General features: G+C 43.2%; 1 protein-coding gene across 6 annotated transcripts in view; it reads right to left on the bottom strand.

Annotated features, from left to right (window-relative positions):
• Positions 1-6926: 6926 nt before the first annotated feature.
• Positions 6927-17119, bottom strand: part of specc1la (sperm antigen with calponin homology and coiled-coil domains 1-like a) — a 364982-nt gene continuing 354789 nt past the window's right edge. For all 6 annotated transcript variants that reach the window (XM_078226760.1, XM_078226763.1, XM_078226764.1 and 3 more), the window contains exon 16: positions 6927-12827. In XM_078226760.1, coding sequence (XP_078082886.1) covers positions 12738-12827 — 90 coding nt within the window. In that variant the 3' untranslated portion in view covers positions 6927-12737. The remainder of the gene's footprint in view (positions 12828-17119) is intronic.

Genomic DNA, 17119 nt, shown 5'->3' with positions numbered 1-17119 from the left:
GAAACTGTTTCCCTTGGGTACTTAACTGCTGAGTGGAATTGATTCACTGCATAATAATGGAAGTCCGGTGTAGTGTTGTGGCCCTTTAAGGCACCATGTTCCCGAGGGTCACGTAATCACTGAGGACCCCATGGATCGTCGCAGCGGGAAGCTGAGCCAATGGGCCTGGGTTGAGGAGGGACTGGCAAGTTGGAATCAGCAAGTCGAGTACAGCAGTCACATTGTAATCTAGTTTGACCTGGTTGTATATGGTCCCACAGCCAAAAAATGTAACTGAGCTGAAATCATTTCTGGAGATGGAAAACTATTATGGCTGATTTTTCAAAAAATGTTTCTACTGTCTTAGCCCCACTTGAGCTTAAAAAACACCAAAGATGGAAATGGGGAGAAGAACAGAAGGAAGTCTTAAAAGTTAAACAGGCTTTGCAGTCTTCTGCTTTGTGCATTGCGACCCAAACAAACCTTTGGTAGTAACTTGCAATGCTTCACCATATGGAGTGACAGCTGTTTTGTCCCACCGGATGTCTGATGGTGCAGAAAGACCCATTGCCTTCATTTCTAGAATGTTGTCTGACGCGGAAAGGAAATACTCCCAGATAGAGAAGGAAAGCCTGGCTGTCATCTACACATTCAAAAAGTTCCATCAATATATTTATGGCCAACATTTTACAATAGTTTCAGACCACAAGCCATTGTTAGGTTCATTCAGAGAAGATAAGCCGATGTTGCCAATTGCCTCTGCAAGGGTACAGAGATGGGCTCTTGTTAGCTGCATACAGTTATACATTTCAGCATCGCCCTGGAACACAGATATCACAGGCAGACACACTTAGCCAGTTGCCTTTGCCACAAACTGTAGCATCACCACCGGTTCCTCAAGAGATGATACTGGATCTGTATCTGGTAGACACCTCGCCAACCTCGGCTAAACACAAAGTTGTGGACAGATAAAGGCTCTGTATTGTCGAAAGTAAATTTGGCATGTCCACTACGATTCTCACCAGCTTTTACAGATGCACCATAGAAAGCATTCTTTCCGGTTGTATCACAGTTTGGTATGGCTCCTGCTCTGCCCAAGACCACAAGGAACTACAAATGGTCGTGAACAAAGCCCAGTCCATCACGCAAATCAGCCTCCCATCCATTGACACTGTGTACACTTCCCACTGTCTCGGAAAAGCAGCCAGCATAATCACGGACCCCCACGCACCCCGGACATTCTCTCTTCCATCTTCTTACGTCGGGAAAAAGATACAAAAGTCTGAGGACATGTACAAAGAACAAAGCAGCACAGGAACAGGCCCTTCGGCCCTCCAAGCCTGCGCCGCTCATGTGCCCAACTAGACCATTCGTTTGCATCCCTCTATTCCCAGTCTGTTCATGTGGCTATCTAGATAAGTCTTAAACGAGCCCAGCATATCCGCCTCAATCACCTTGCTTGGCAGTGCATTCCAGGCCCCCACCACCCTCTGTGTAAAATACGTCCCCCTGACATCTGTGTTGAACCTTGCCCCCCCTCACTTGAACCCGTGACCCCTTGTGTTCGTCACCTCCAACCTGGGAAAAAGCTTCCCACTGTTCACCCTATCTATGCCTTTCATAATTTTATACACCTCTATTAGGTCGCCCCTCATCCTCCATCTTTCCACGGAGAACAACCCCAGTTTACCCAATCTCTCCTCATAGTTAAGACCCAGGCAACATTCATGGCAAACCTTTTCAGAACTTTCTCCAAAGTCTCCACGTCCTTTCTGGTAGTGTGGCGACCAGAACTGGACGCAGTATTCCAAATGTGGCCTAACCAACGTTCTATACAGCCGCAACATCATATGCCAACTTTTATATTCTATGCCCCGTCCAATGAAGGCAAGCATGCCATATGCCTTCTTGACCACCCTCTCCACCTGTGCTGCCACCTTTAAGGATCTGTGGACTTGTACACCCAGGTCCCTCTGTGTGGCTACACTCCTGATGGTTCTGCCATTTATTGTATAGCTCCCCCTTACATTAGATCTAGCGAAATGCATCACTTCGCATTTATCTGGATTAAATTCCATCTGCCATTTCTCCACCCAATGTTCCAGCCTATCTATATCCTGCTGTATTCTCTGACAATGTTCATCACTATCCGCAACTCCAGCAATCTTTGTGTCGTCCGCAAACTTACTGATCACACCAGCTACATCTTCCTCCAAATCATTTATATATATATATATCACAAACAGCAGAGGTCCCTGTACAGAGCCCTGCGGAACACTACTGATATTCGGGTAAGCGTTCTCCAAGGCGGCCTTCGCGACACACGACAGCGCAGAGTCGCTGAGCAGAAACTGATAGCCAAGTTCCGCACACACGAGGACGGCCTCAACCGGGATATTGCGTTCATGTCACACTATTTGTAACTCCCACAGTTGCGTGGACCTGCAGAGTTTCACTGGCTGTCTTGTCTGGAGACAATACACATCTTTTTAGCCTGTCTTGATGCTCTCTCCACTCACATTGTTTTGTTTCTTAAAGACTTGATTAGTTGTAAGTATTCGCATTCCAACCATTATTCATGTAAATTGAGTCTGTGTTTTTATAAGCTCTGTTTGTGAACAGAATTCCCACTCACCTGAAGAAGGGGCTTAGAGCTCCGAAAGCTAGTGTGGCTTTTGCTACCAAATAAACCTGTTGGACTTTAACCTGGTGTTGTTAAACTTCTTACTGTGTTTACCCCAGTCCAACGCCGGCATCTCCACATCATGAACACTACTAGTCACAGACCTTGAACCGGAAAAAGACCCCTCCACTGTTACCCTCTGTCTTCTATGGCTAAGCCAGTTCTCCACCCATCTAGCTAGCTCACCTTTTATCCCGTGAGATTTAACCTTTTGCACCAGCCTGCCATGAGGGACCTTGTCAAACGCTTTACTAAAATCCATATAGACGACATCCACGGCCCTTCCCTCGTCAACCATTTTTGTCATCTCAAAAAACTCAACCAAATTTGTGAGGCATGACCTCCCTCGTACAAAACCATGCTGTCTATCGCTAATGAGATTATTCAGTTCTAAATGCGCATATATCTTATCACTAAGAATCTTCTCCAACAATTTCCCTACCACGGACGTCAAGCTCACCGGCCTATAATTACCCGGGTTATCCTTGCTACCCTTCTTAAATAACGGGACCACATTTGCTATCCTCCAATCCTCTGGGACCTCACCTGTGTCCAGTGAAGAGACAAAGATTTCTGTTAGAGGCCCAGCAATTTCATCTCTTGCCTCCCTGAGGAGTCTAGGATAGATGCCATCTGGCCCTGGGGATTTGTCTGTCTTAATGTTTCCTAAAAAACCTAACACTATGGGCAGCATGGTAGCACAGTGGTTAGCACTGCTGCTTCACAGCTCCAGGGACCTGGGTTCGATTCCCGGTTTGGGTCAGTGTGTGTGTGGAGTTTGCACATTCTCCTCATGTCTTCGTGGGTTTCCTCCGGGTGCTCCGGTTTCCTCCCACAGTCCAAAGATGTGTGGGTTAGGTTGATTGGCCATGCTAAAGAATTGCCCTTAGTGTCATGGGATGCGTAGGTTAGAGGGATTAATGGGTAAATATGTAGGGATATGGGGGTAGGGCCTGGGTGGGATTGTGGTCGGTGCAGACTCGATGGGCCAAATGGTCTCTTTCTGTGCTGTAGGGTTTCTAAGATTTCCTCCCTTGTAATTGAGATTTTTTCTAACGGGTCAACACATCTCTCCGAGACGCTACCAGTCAACATGTCCCTCTCCTTTGTGAATACTGATGCAAAGTATTCGTTTAGGATCTCTCCTACTTCCTCTGGTTCTAAGCATAATTCCCCTCCTTTGTCCCCGAGAGGTCCGATTCTTTCCCTAACAACCCTCTTGTTCCTAACGTATGTATAAAATGCCTTAGGATTCGCCTTAATCCTGTCTGCCAAGGGCAGTTCGTGACCCCTTTTTGCCCTTCTAGCTCCTTGTTTGAGTTCTTTTCTACTTTCTCTGTATTCCTCCAGTGCTCCATGTGTTTTTTGCTGCCTGGACCTCATGTATGCCTCTTTTTTCTTTTTGATTAGACCCACAATTTCACTGGTTATCCACGGCTCCCGGATCCTACCTTTCCTATCCTTCCTCTTTACAGGCACATGCCTGTCCTACAGTCCTATCAACTGCTCCTTAAAAGACTCCCACATGCCAGATGTGGATTTACCCTCTAACAGTCTCTCCCAATCAACAGCCACCAAATCCTGCCTAATCCGGCTGTAGTTAGCCTTCCCCCAATTCAGCACCTTACCCATAGGACAACACTCATCTTTTTTCATTACTATCCTAAAGTTTACAGAATTGTGGTCACTGTTTGCCACATGTTCCTCCACTGAAACTTTGACCTGACCGGGCTCATTCCCCAGTACTAGGTCCAGTATAGCCCCCTCTCTAGTTGGACTGTCAACATATTGTTCCAAAGAACCTTCCTGTACGCATTTTATAAATTCTTCCCCGTCCAGGCCCCCAGCCCTAAGCGATTTCCAGTCTATACAAGGGAAATTAAAGTCTCCCACTACAACAACCCTATTTTTTCTGCACCTGTCCAGAATCTCCTTACATATCCATTCCTCAACTTCCCGTGAGCTGTTTGGAGGCCTGTAGTATACCCCCAGCATAGTGACTGCGCCCTTCCTGTTTCTGAGCTCCACCCACAGTGACTCATTACCTGACCCTTCCATATTGTCCACCCTCTGTACCGCTGTAATATGCTCCCTAACCAGCATTGCTACTCCCCCACCTCTCCTAGCCCCTTCTCGGTCTCGCCTAAAACACTTATACCCCGGAATATTCAGCTGCCAGTCCTGTCCTTCTTTAAACCAAATTCTTCGAGACAGAATTTATTCCCACTTGGAAATAAGTGGATGTAATAGTGAGAGGCAACATGGTTTTGTGGAGGGGAGGTCGTGTCTCACTAACCTGATCGAGTTTTTCAAGGAAGTGACGAAGATGATTGATGGGGGTAGGGCAGTGGATGTTATCTATATGGACTTCAGTAAGGCCTCTGACAAGGTCCCTCATGGCAGACTGGTGCAGAAGGTAAAGTCACAAGGGATCAGAGGTGAGCTGGAAAGCTGGACAACAAAACTGGCTTGGTCAAAGAAGACAGAGGGTAGCAGTGGAAGGGTGCGTTTCTGAATGGAGGGTTGTGACAAGTGGCATTCCTCAGGGATCACTGCTGGGACCTTGGCTGTTTGTAATATATATATATATTATAAATGATTTGGAAGAAAATATAACAGGATTGATTAGTAGGTTTGCGGACGAAACAAAGGTTGGTGGATTTGCGGATAGCGATGAGGTCCATCAGAAGGTACAGCAGGATATAGATCGGTTGGAAACTTGGGCGGAGAGGTGGCAGATGGAGTTTAATCTGGACAAGTGTGAGGTTATGCATTTTGGCAGGTCTAATACAAATAGGAAATATACAGTAAATGGCAGAATTCTTGAGTATTGATAGGCAAAGGGATCTGGGTGTACAGGTACATAAGTCACTGAAAGTGGCAATGCAGGTGAATCATAGAAACCCTACAGTGCAGAAGGAGGCCATTCGGCCCATCGAGTCTGCACTGACCACAATCCCACCCAGCCCTACCCCCACATATTTACCCGCTAATCCCTCTAACCTACGCATTTTAGGATTCTAAGGGGCAATTTTTAACCTGGCCAATCAACCTAACCCGCAAATCTTTGGACTGTGGGAGGAAACCGGAGCACCCGGAGGAGACCCATGCAGACACGAGAAGAATGTGCAAACTCCACACAGACAGTGACCCGAACCGGGAATCGAACCCGGGACCCTGGAGCTGTGAAGCAGCAGTGCTAACCACTGTGCCGCCCTTGTGCCACCGTGCCGCCCTCAGGTGGAGAAGGTAGTCAAGAAGGCATACGGCATGCTTGCCTTCATCGGTCAGGGCATTGAGTTTAAAAATTGGCAAGTCGTGTTGCAGCTTTATAGAACCGTAGTTAGGCTGCACTTGGAATGTAGTGTTCAATTCTGGTCGCCACAATACCAGAAGGATGTGGAGGCTTTGGAGAGGGTACAGAAAAGATTTACTCGGATGTTGCCTGGTATGGAGGTCATCAGCTATGAGGAGAGGTTGGAAAAACTTGGTTTGTTCTCACTGGAACGACGGAGGTTGAGGGGTGACCTGATAGAAGTCTACAAGATTACGAGAGGCATGGACAGAGTGGATAGTCAGAAGCTTTTTCCCAGGGTGGAAGAGTCAATTACTAGGGGGCATAGGTTTAAGGTGCGAGGGGTAAGGTTTAAAGGAGATGTACAAAGCAGATTTTTTACACAAAGTGTGGTGGGTCCCTGGAACTCTTTGCCGGGGGAGGTAGTGGCAGCAGATACGATAGTGACTTTTAAGGAGTGTCTTGACAAATATATGAATAGGATGGAAATAGAGGGATATGGTCCCCGGAAGGATAGGGGGTTTTAGTTAAGTCGGGCAGCATGGTCGATGCAGGCTTGGAGGGCCAAAGGGCCTGTTCCTGTGCTGTAATTTTCTTTATTCTTTGTTTGCTTTGACTCTTGTTCAGTAAAAATTATTTTGATATAGACCATGGAGCTTTGTGCATCCATAAAATCATAAAACCCCTACTGTGCAGAAAGAGGCCATTCAGCCCATCGAGTCTGCACTGACTCATTGAAAGAGCATCATACTCAGGCCCACCTTATTATTTGAATGGCTGGGATTTTGGATTTCTTTTGCTGAAATAAAGGTACCGGTCTCGAATAACAGAATTAAACATGAAAAATCGTAACAGAGCAGTAATGCGTGGTCCCAACCTCAGTACAACAGTATCATTTCAAAACATTCAATTGTGAACCAAAAGGTTTCTGGTTAACTAATAAGGAGGAGTTGCTATAAGGTGTAAGTGTACAACTCAGATTTAATTAACACACAGCGATACTTGATTCTTTTATATTGGTGGTTTAGTGTTCTCCAATTTATGTTTACATAAAAAACTAATTGAACATTTGCAAAATAAATGAAAACAAGATCTGCAAGATTATAGATACATTCTCCAATAAACAGATTACCAAGCATTTCAATGATGCTCATCTCACTGAACACAGATTTGTGCAGGCTGCTCTCCATGACTTCAATAATGTGAAGAATTCATTATCATCATAGATAGAAATCATCAATTAGCATCCATACTCCATATTCTAGTGTCTGAGGGAAAAACAGGGCTGAGAATCTCAAATTAAAACAGAATATAATTAAAACATAGCAGAATTGAACAGAGAAACACCAGGGAATATCTCAGTTCCACACCCTGTAAAAGAGGGTCCCTGTGGGTTAACCTGCCTCTTCCACTGCCAGAGCTGCAGTCTGTATTCCTCCTCACAGACCCATAAGTTTTAACACAGTAAAACACTCAGGAAATGATGTTTTGTTTCATGTTCGAGAGGGCTGGGTAACAGAGAAAATTGCTATATGAGAGAACGTGCTACAGGAACCAGATTAAGCATGTCATATAAGCATCTGCTTGGGACAGCACGATTCACTTTGATGGATTGGAACAAAGGGAATAGACAGAGTTATACAAACATTTACATTCATTACCGGAGGTAGCAATGACTATGAAACTACTGGCACCTTTCTGTAAAGTAATCCAAAGTTCACCATGGTTGAGACAGGAACCAGTGCAAACTTTCCATTCAGTTCCAGAACAATCAGTGTCAGCTAACACAAGGTCAAGTACAAGAGCTACTGGGGGACAGGCAGAATCACTGAGCTACATTGGCCCATGGTGGAGGAGAGGGCTTATTATTGGGGAAGAATCAAGTGCTAGAAACAGGAATTGACACAGGCAGCTACAATTCCCAGTCACATGTTATTACTGAATTAGTCAGTTGTAGATGGGCAGATGCTGCCATGGGGCAGAGAGGCCAAAGTTTAGGACAGGAAGTGAATAATGGAACATGCCCTGAATCTCCCTGTTGCGGGTGAGTGGATTCATTACCCATAGACTAATGCCAATTACAGCAAGATTTGGCAAAACTGCTAAGAAGATTTAAATAAAACAAACTGCAGCTTCCTAATCATTATTGGGGTCTCTGTGACTGGTCATGAGAACAGCAAGGCCAGTGCTCACTCTCCCACAATGCTGCCTCTCCCCACACTCCATTGTTAGCTCAGCTGAAATCACCTCACTCACAGACACAGGTGAATAACTCCCTGCTGCCAGTGAAACTCATACTAAGGAGACTCATTTCATGAAGCTGTGGTCCCCACAACATTCAACTTACACTCAACATTACCTAAGATCTGAAGCCACATTCCTACGCTGTCTGGGGGTGGGGTGTGGTTACAGAGAGGTAGATATATAGATAAGTGGGGGAAAGAGAAATGAAGGGAATGAAGGAGGAGAGGGGTGAAAGAGATGGAGGGAGAGAATATGTGAGAGGCAGTGAGAATGAGGGAGAGAGGGAAAGACAGATGCAGAGAGACAAAGGGCCTAGTGTGCTTATAAAATCTTGCCAATTGCTGGCAAAGCTGGCTCAGTAATAAGTGGATTCATAAAATGCGAGTGTTTGTGCACATTCTCCAAACTTGGAGAAAATAGAAGAAAGGAACGTTTAGAAAAGAAAGTGTACTTACAGGACAGACATGCTGCCAAAACACTAGAGAGATAGTGTTTGTACATGCACATGTCAGTACTGATCAGAGAACGGCCTCAGACAGACACTCATCAGTGTCAGCTTCATTATTTCCAAAAGGGAGAAATGAAGTAGAGAGAAAGGAAATCATGTACCAAACTGTCCATATTTCCCAGTTGAATTGAAAAGCAGGATCTTGACCTCCAATTACTGAGTTGATTGTTCACGAAGGTCAGATGCAGTGGTGGGTGGAGTTGGACCTACAGAAAGTTAAAGTTCCTCAATTTGATTCATTCTGAGGCTCTTACATGGAGATTAAACACTCAATGAAAAGGATGGTTCATGGCATCTCACGTAAAACTTAGATCAGAGCTTGGGGGGGGGGGGGGGGGGGGGGGGCGGGATTTCTGAAGCCACTTCCTTGTTTTGCCTTGAACTGGGTGCAATCTTAACACCAAACTGAATGTTAAAAGCTTAACAATGTTTTAGTTACTGAATTCAAAGAAAATTAGACTGCTGCACGCATCATTCCTCCCACAAGCTCTGGAGTACTCTGGTCTGGGAATATTACACTTCCCAGGGTATGGATTTGTGAACCAGAATCAGAAAATAGCCTGTGTCCACATAGCGAGCCCAACGTCTGCACTGGATACTGTCACATTCCACTGGCAACTGAGAGAACATGAATAGAAATACTAAACAAATGGATAGAAACTAAATACATGATTTTATACTAAGCATGCTGTACCCATGAGGCACACACTACTGACACCATGCAAATAATACAAATATTGTCAGCAGAATAATAACCAACAGCATTTCTTCGTTTACATTCAGTAAAATAGAACCTGCATCCATCGGAGACCACAGGTTATGGATTTAGATTAAGAGTAGCTGTACTGAGAATAAAACATACATATAATAAAGGATGGACACACTGCTGAGAGTTCAGCTTTTACACCATGTTACTTATTACAATCGGAATTGTGAAACACAAAAGATGTGAAACACAAAAGGGCAGCACGGTAGCACAGTGGTTTGCACTGCTGCTTCACAGCTCCAGGGACCTGGGTTCGATTCCCGGCTTGGGTCACTGTCTGTGTGGAGTTTGCACATTCTCCTCGTGTCTGCGTGGGTTTCCTCCGGGTGCCCCGGTTTCCTCCCACAGTCCAAAGATGTGCAGGTTAGGTTGATTGGCCATGCTGAAATTGCCCCTTAGTGTCCTGAGATGCGTAGGTTAGAGGGGTTAGTGGGTAAAATATGTAGGGATATGGGGGTAGGGCCTGGATGGGATTGTGGTCGGTGCAGACTCGATGGGCCAAATGACCTCTTTCTGTACTGTAGGGTTTCTATGATTTCTATGTCGCAGAGCTAATGAAAATGATGGCGTTGGCATAGGCACCTTGCAATGTGATAAGGCCATTGAGTATAACATGGAGCTGTGATAGGCAGTCAAACTATTGGACAGTGCCTCAAAGATTAACCACACAGTGAACTTCCACACAGAAACTACAGGATTAATGATATAGACGCAGCAGCAAAACACTGTATATAATAAACAGCATCAACTCGATTGAAAATAAATCACTCAGTCTGATTAATGTTATGGACAGTCTCTGTAGAGCTGGAAAGCACAGAGTCACTAACAATTATGACTTTTATATAAACTGGCCTGCCTAATACTCCCAAGTAAAAAAGATGCTTTGTGACTTTCTTCCCAATTTTGAAAAATATTAAATGTTTCAGAAATGATGGACCTCATGTGGATCAATTGGAGAAGTTGGGACTGTTTTCCTTAGAGAAGAAAAGATTGAGAGAAAATTTGATAGAGGAGTTCAAACCATGAGGGGTTCAGATAGGGTAGATAGGGAGAAGTTGTTCCTATTGGCGGAAGGATTGATAATGAGAGGACACACATCACACATTTAAGGAGAATGGCAAAGGAACCAATGGTAACCTGAGGAAAAGGTTAGGATCTGGAATGCACTTCCCGAGGGTGTGTTGGAGGCAGATTCAATCATGACTTTCAAAAGGGAATTGGATAAGATAATAACTTGTAAGGCTGTGAGGAAAAGGTAGAGGAATGGGACTAGCCTAGCCTCTCTGGTAGAGAGCTATTTCAATGGGCTGAATGGACCCCTTCTGTGCTGTAACCATTCTATTATTCTGTTAACAGTGAATGCTGAAGGGATGAACCTGACTGGCTGGCAGAGTGACTGAACAGGATGGTGTGGGGGAACTACACTAACATTCACTGACGTGAAGTGATTAAAGTGATGACGTGCAGACATGTCATCTTACCAGTAAACATGATTCAGTCTCATAGAGGTTCATCAGGATCAGGGCAACAATAGGCCTCTACTAGTTACACGGAGCCAGTATATTTATAGAAGAATTGATATTGAAACAAAGAATGAGGAAATGCTGAAAGCACACAATAATATTAAATAACAGGGAATATTTTCAGCTGAGTCTCTTCATCAAAATGGAGGGTGAGTAATTGAAACATTTCTCCTTTGAAATGCTAATGAACCAGCAGTATATTTCCAGAATTCAGGTTGTGTTCTAATCATTGTAACTACCCCATTGTAACAGTAAAAAAGCAGCACTCAAACAGAGAGAAGCAGATAAGAGTTAAAATTCTTTAAGATTCTCCCCTATTTATTATTCCCTCTGATTCCTTGATTAATGTCTGACTTGGCCGAACATGTTAAATACTGTAGAGGTCTATGCAGTTCCTGTGTCCCATTAAACACCCCTCCCGGTGTTAGATAGCACAGGTTAGGGTAGAGTAAAGCTATCTCCATACTGTCCTGTCAAACATTCAGAGTAGGAACTGCACACATTCCATGTAGTGCAAACCATTCTTTACACTGTTCCAAGAAACTGACTCAGATCTGATCTTTTCACACCAGTCATTGTGAGCAAGTTATGGGTGGTTTGTGCTTTTACTTTGTGCTTACCGGGAATGGATTCTGACAGTCTGAAGAGAGTCAATATTAACAATTGAACAATTTCAAAATCAAATTGTCAGAAGAAAGTCATTTGATTACTTAACACACTGCATTTTAAACTGAGTGATGTTGGATCACACTGAGTAACTGTAGAAGCTGATCCATTGTGAGGATACTTGTTAATAGGTATAGCTCACACTCAAGCACCTATAATGACTCTTTACCAATGTTAATCCCTCACCAGCTCTGACAGATTTACAAAGGCTACAAGCTGCTCATGATGTTAATACTGAAAAAAAAATTTTAAACCCTAAAAACAGAAACAAGAACGTGATCATTCTTTGTAACTGGGTAATATTCTAAATAGGGGCCGTTGTAAGGATGTTTACTTTTTGGATCAGTCTGGTTGGATTCAACCTCAACAACCCTGTGAAAGAAAAATTCTCCAACTCATTTTACCATCTGATCCTCTGGGGAAATCTTTCTACAAACTCTCACACAATGATATTACAGAAAGCAAGTGAACTACCCAGGGAACTGGTCTCAGAGTTCAATACTAGTGTGACAAGTATTGTATGTAGTCCTACAGCCTCTGTCCGTGTGGTTTATTTTGGCAATTCCACAGCCATCATTTGAGATTTCACTGTCACCTGGAGGCTTTATAATGGAAACAATTATTTTTACAGACCGATACTGGCAGATCCTCCCATATAATCAGAGAGTGACTACATCCGGATGAGTGCTGTAAACATGGTGCCTTACTTTTCCAAAAATGCTTTGCATTTCCTCTCAGAACCTGGGATGAAGTCTTGGACTGATACTTTATTTGCTTGCAATTAGGAGATGTGTGACTGAGCAGTTCAGCGTTGCAGAAATATAGCAGCAGCAGTTATAAGTGGAGCTCGAATAGTATTCAGATCACTCAGATGCACACTTCTTTATCGGACGGATGGGTTACTGAAACAGGAGAGTGTTCTGTTGCAAAGTGATGCTATTCCGAGGCCCACGGGTTGCTAGGGTGAGGCAGTGTGTTTCAGCACAGGGTTGTAACATGACGGGTAGCGTTTGGCATGTCCTCCCAGATGTTGCTCTGCAAACACTTTCTGTAATGGTTGGAGCAGGGAGATGTCAAGTTTCAAAGTACTTGTATATAGCGGTTACATACTGCATCAGACTCTGCCAGTCTGGACGTTCCGTGCTCACCATCTCATTGATGTCCTAGGGAGGGAGACACAACAAACACGTATGATAAGACTGAGAATTTATTCAAGGGAATTTAATTTTAAGTTTCCCCCAAGATCTTTTTGTTGCAGACTCTCTCCATCAGCAGGATACGATAGTGCTTTATATATAAAACAGGAAATCACCAGGGAATGAACAAAGACAATACAGGCAGGATAGATACTAAAATATTAGAAGGATACTCACATTGAACACCACCAGTAATAGTGAATAATCAGCCTCCTCAGTGCTAACATGTTCGTTTCATTCACGGGTTTGAACACAAAATCTAGGCTGACCCTCCAAGTGCAGTACTGAGGGAGAGCTGCACTGTTGGGAGGATTCGGAAGGTAGTTTCTGCTTTCCCTCTTAGGTGAATGTAAAAGGTCCAATGACACTACTCATAGAGCAGGTGAGTTTCTTATCTAATATTTAAACAATAGCACAGATCGTGCGGTGCGTACGTTAATTGTCCTTTTTTTTTAACAACAACAAATACGCTTCAAAATGTCATGCTGATCACAGAGCCCACTCAGCTGAAATGAATTCCATCTAGCTGTTCCAGAAGGCCATTGGGTATTTATATCTCACACCATGGCTGCCATTACTGAGTGGCAAGATTATCAATGTCAGGGAAAACAACAACTGTATACTGCATCGGAAGAAGCTACTGACTGGTTCGCAAGTTGGTAAGCAGATTTACATCTCAGCAGGATACTGCAGATAAATCTTAAATATGGAAACTGCAGCATAAATTATGGAAAATTAATTAAAATCAGACCGCACTCCTCATTTTGCTAACACAGGCAATTTTGTAATGGGTTATTAGAAATACTCAGAAAAGCCAGTACACAAGACTGATTTCAGGCAGAGGCCATTCAACCAACCTTCTTCATCTATTCAGAATCCTGCATTTCCTGATTTTTTGAAATTCTTTCATCAGATGTGAGGTTGCTGGCTTGGCATTCATTGCCCATCTTTAATTGCTATCGAGAAGGTGGTGATGAGCTGCCTACTTGAACCTCTGCTGTCCGTGTGGTGTAGGAACACCCACAGCACAGTACCGTTACAGAGTTACAGGATTTTGTCCCAGTATCTAATTGTTTCTTTGATGATTCCAGGAATTTATTTCTATTGCTCAGACTTAAAAGTCCACCCCAAATGTTATCACTCTCTGCCTGAAGAAGAATCTCCTCCTATCAGTTCTAAAGTTCACCATTCCTCAGTTGAATCCTCATCATTTAATTTATAGCAGCATTCTGAATTCATCGTTTTCATTCGGCTTATATTGCTCTCGTGTGCTTTTCCAGGATGAGCTTCCAGTCTGTCCCCATAAAGCTGATCCTTGACACTAGCGTTCAACCGTATGCCTCTTCCCTGCATTTGCCTTTCTCCCAACTTCCTCATTCCTCACAGTCAACATGTCCATTGCATTGTAAATGACACTGTAATCTTCAAAGGAATCAGATCCTGTAACTTGCTACACTGCCACATCCTACTTGTGGACTTGATGTCTTCTTTTGTCATCTGTAACTTTGATCTCAGCCTTGAAGAAAATGGAAGACCATCAGGATGGATAGTCATGGACATGGATCAGAACTTCCTTCTTCCTGCATGGCTGTCACTGCTGGAAACTACTTGATAAAATCAGTCATTTTCCCAGATGGAGTTTGACAACCTTGTTTCCCCGTCAATGGCTTATATCAAATTGATCTGGTGAAAACAAGTATTTCCCCATCAGTGAATCGATTGGGATTCCAACCCCACTTAACTTTTTTGCAAAACTGATTTAATCAGTTTTCTTTGATGATTCCAGGAATTTATTTCTATTGCTCAGTTTGTAATGCTATTGGGTTACTTCCATGGTCCAATCGTTTGTGCGGTGGCACAGGATTTGACCTTTACCAGGATTGCAATTAATGTTGGAAGAGGCAGTTCCCTGACATCTTCTCCCTAGTCAGCATAGCCTAGTCTTGTAAGCAATTACTGACTACAGTGATTTTTGTGACTACATTAAATTGCTGTTGACATTTCGAATTGGTGCATCATTCACACTAATGCCTTTTGCTAAGCTCCACATCTTTGAAAGCTTTGCAATGCTGTAAAACAGCATTAATCTTTTTGTAATTATCCATCACAAGGAAGGATCCATCATATTCAACACAAATCTTGGATTCTGCCTTTGCCACAAACAAGAGGATCAAACTTAGTCAACTGCACTGAATAAACACAGTACTTTGGTGAAATATTCATATTGTATACATCTCAGGAGGTGGGGTAACTTGGATAAAATTTCCTACTCTGCTTTGAAAAATCTAAAAGAAATATTAACCTACTTCAAGATTAATTCAGAATGTTTCCACCCAAGAGAATCCAGGATGGGTTTAGATGACAACAGTCCTGCAGCCCAGCTTCTCTCACCTTCCAGAACATCAGTGCTGTTGTTCTATTGTCAGTTTAACATAAATAGACAGGAATGTGTTATGTAAACGTCTTTCTTTCCTTTCATTTATTCTGTACTACATTGAAGTGCCAGGCTAGATAAGTTGGCAAATCTTGGTGTGGGCTCAAGTATTCTCTCATCTAAGTCAGAAAGTAACTGGTCAAGTCAAGCTTATTTCTTGGTTCTTGAGCTAATGCTGATGAGAGATACAGAAACAAATTGTGTTCCTAATTTGCCATGTTGAAGAGTCAAGCTGACATGGTACAAACTCTCTGAAATGCTTCACTGTAGCCAAGTCCAGATAGAAATTTAACTAACTAAAACCAGAGACTACAGAGCTAAGTTCTACTGCTGGTCCAAGCTACACGTTAAAGCAATGGCTTAAAGAGTTACCTGGATAGATTCCAGTAACAGGTCTACCAGATTCATTAGTGCATGAGTTGGCTGATCAATCCACAACATTAGCACTTGATGGGGAAATAGGCAAAAGCAGAGAACAAACAAGAAACAAACCTGAGCCTTTCCTGCTCTGTATAGCTACAAAGTTGCAGGTCAGAATCATGGTTTCCAGTTTAGTGGCAATCCATCTTCAAAGCTCATCCAAACTGGAGAGTCCATGACTGATGTGGGGCTGTTGTTTTCCTTCATCCAACAGCTGCCTATGCCACTGTCTGGTACACCGCTCTTCTGGTGAAATTAAGAGTCTAGACCTGTGCTTGGTGGGATTGACATTTCAGAGAACATAAATGATCACAACAGCTCACAAAGATCCTAACTTAATAGCCTGCCTCAGTGCTAAGTTCTTGCGATACTCCTTTTTAACTGTGACCACACAGAAATGTATCTACACTGATAACCTGGCCTTTGCAACTTAAACTGCTCCATTCTGAAAGATTTGGAACTCATGGCAGAGTATTACCTGAAATGGTTCCTCCCAGAACACTTTACAGACAATTAAGTATTTTTGAAGTGTAGTCACGGTTGTAGTGTAGGAAACCTGGCAGCCAATTGGCACACAGCAAGCTCATACAAAGTCAGCCGTTGCAATGTTGATTGAGGGATAAATTTTGTCAGGTCACTGGAGATAACTCCCCTGCTCTTACATTGGATTACATAGGACAAACAGCACATGCTATTGGCTCAACCAGTCCACATCAAGGTTTATGCTCTACACAAGCTTCTTTTCTAAGCCCTAAATCTATCACCAGAACCCTCCATTCCTTTCCCCCTCATACGTTAAACTTCTAATAACCAGATAGCGAAGGAGACTATACACAATTTAGATTTATTCACAAAGTGAAACATTAGCTGTGCACAGCGCCTTACCCTACTCACAATCCTAGTTTCAATAAGTGTCCCTTTGTATTTGCTCAAATAATGGATGCCCTCCACCTATATATCCTTACCCTTAATTTATTCAGTTAGCAGAATCCATTATGTTCATCAAATTAAACAATAATTAAACAGTAATTCAAAACCAGTTGAAAGATAAAAATAAAGTGTTCTTCTACATTCCATATGTAAAGTCTAATCTTGTTTGTCAGTCACTCTTCTTCCAGGACCCCCAAAACTTCTTAGTACAAGCACTCTTTTTTTTAAAACAATCAGATAATTAACGACTTGCCCCCACCCATCAGATCTTGGAGATTTCCTTTTCTCTAGTCAGCACGGATTCGTGAAGGGCAAGTCGTGCCTCACAAATTTGATTGAATTTTTTGAGGTGGTGTTGATGAAGGTCGGGCAGTTGATGTCATATACATGGATTTTAGTAAGGCGTTTGATAAGGTCCCCCATGGTTGGCTTATGATGAAAGTAAGGAGGTGTGGAATAGAGGGAAAGTTGGCCG

Source organism: Mustelus asterias, chromosome 13 (assembly GCF_964213995.1).
Source record: "Mustelus asterias chromosome 13, sMusAst1.hap1.1, whole genome shotgun sequence".
NCBI classification, from domain to species: domain Eukaryota; kingdom Metazoa; phylum Chordata; class Chondrichthyes; order Carcharhiniformes; family Triakidae; genus Mustelus; species Mustelus asterias.
Note: the sequence above shows the minus strand (reverse complement) of the source record. Positions and strands in the feature narration are given on the sequence as shown.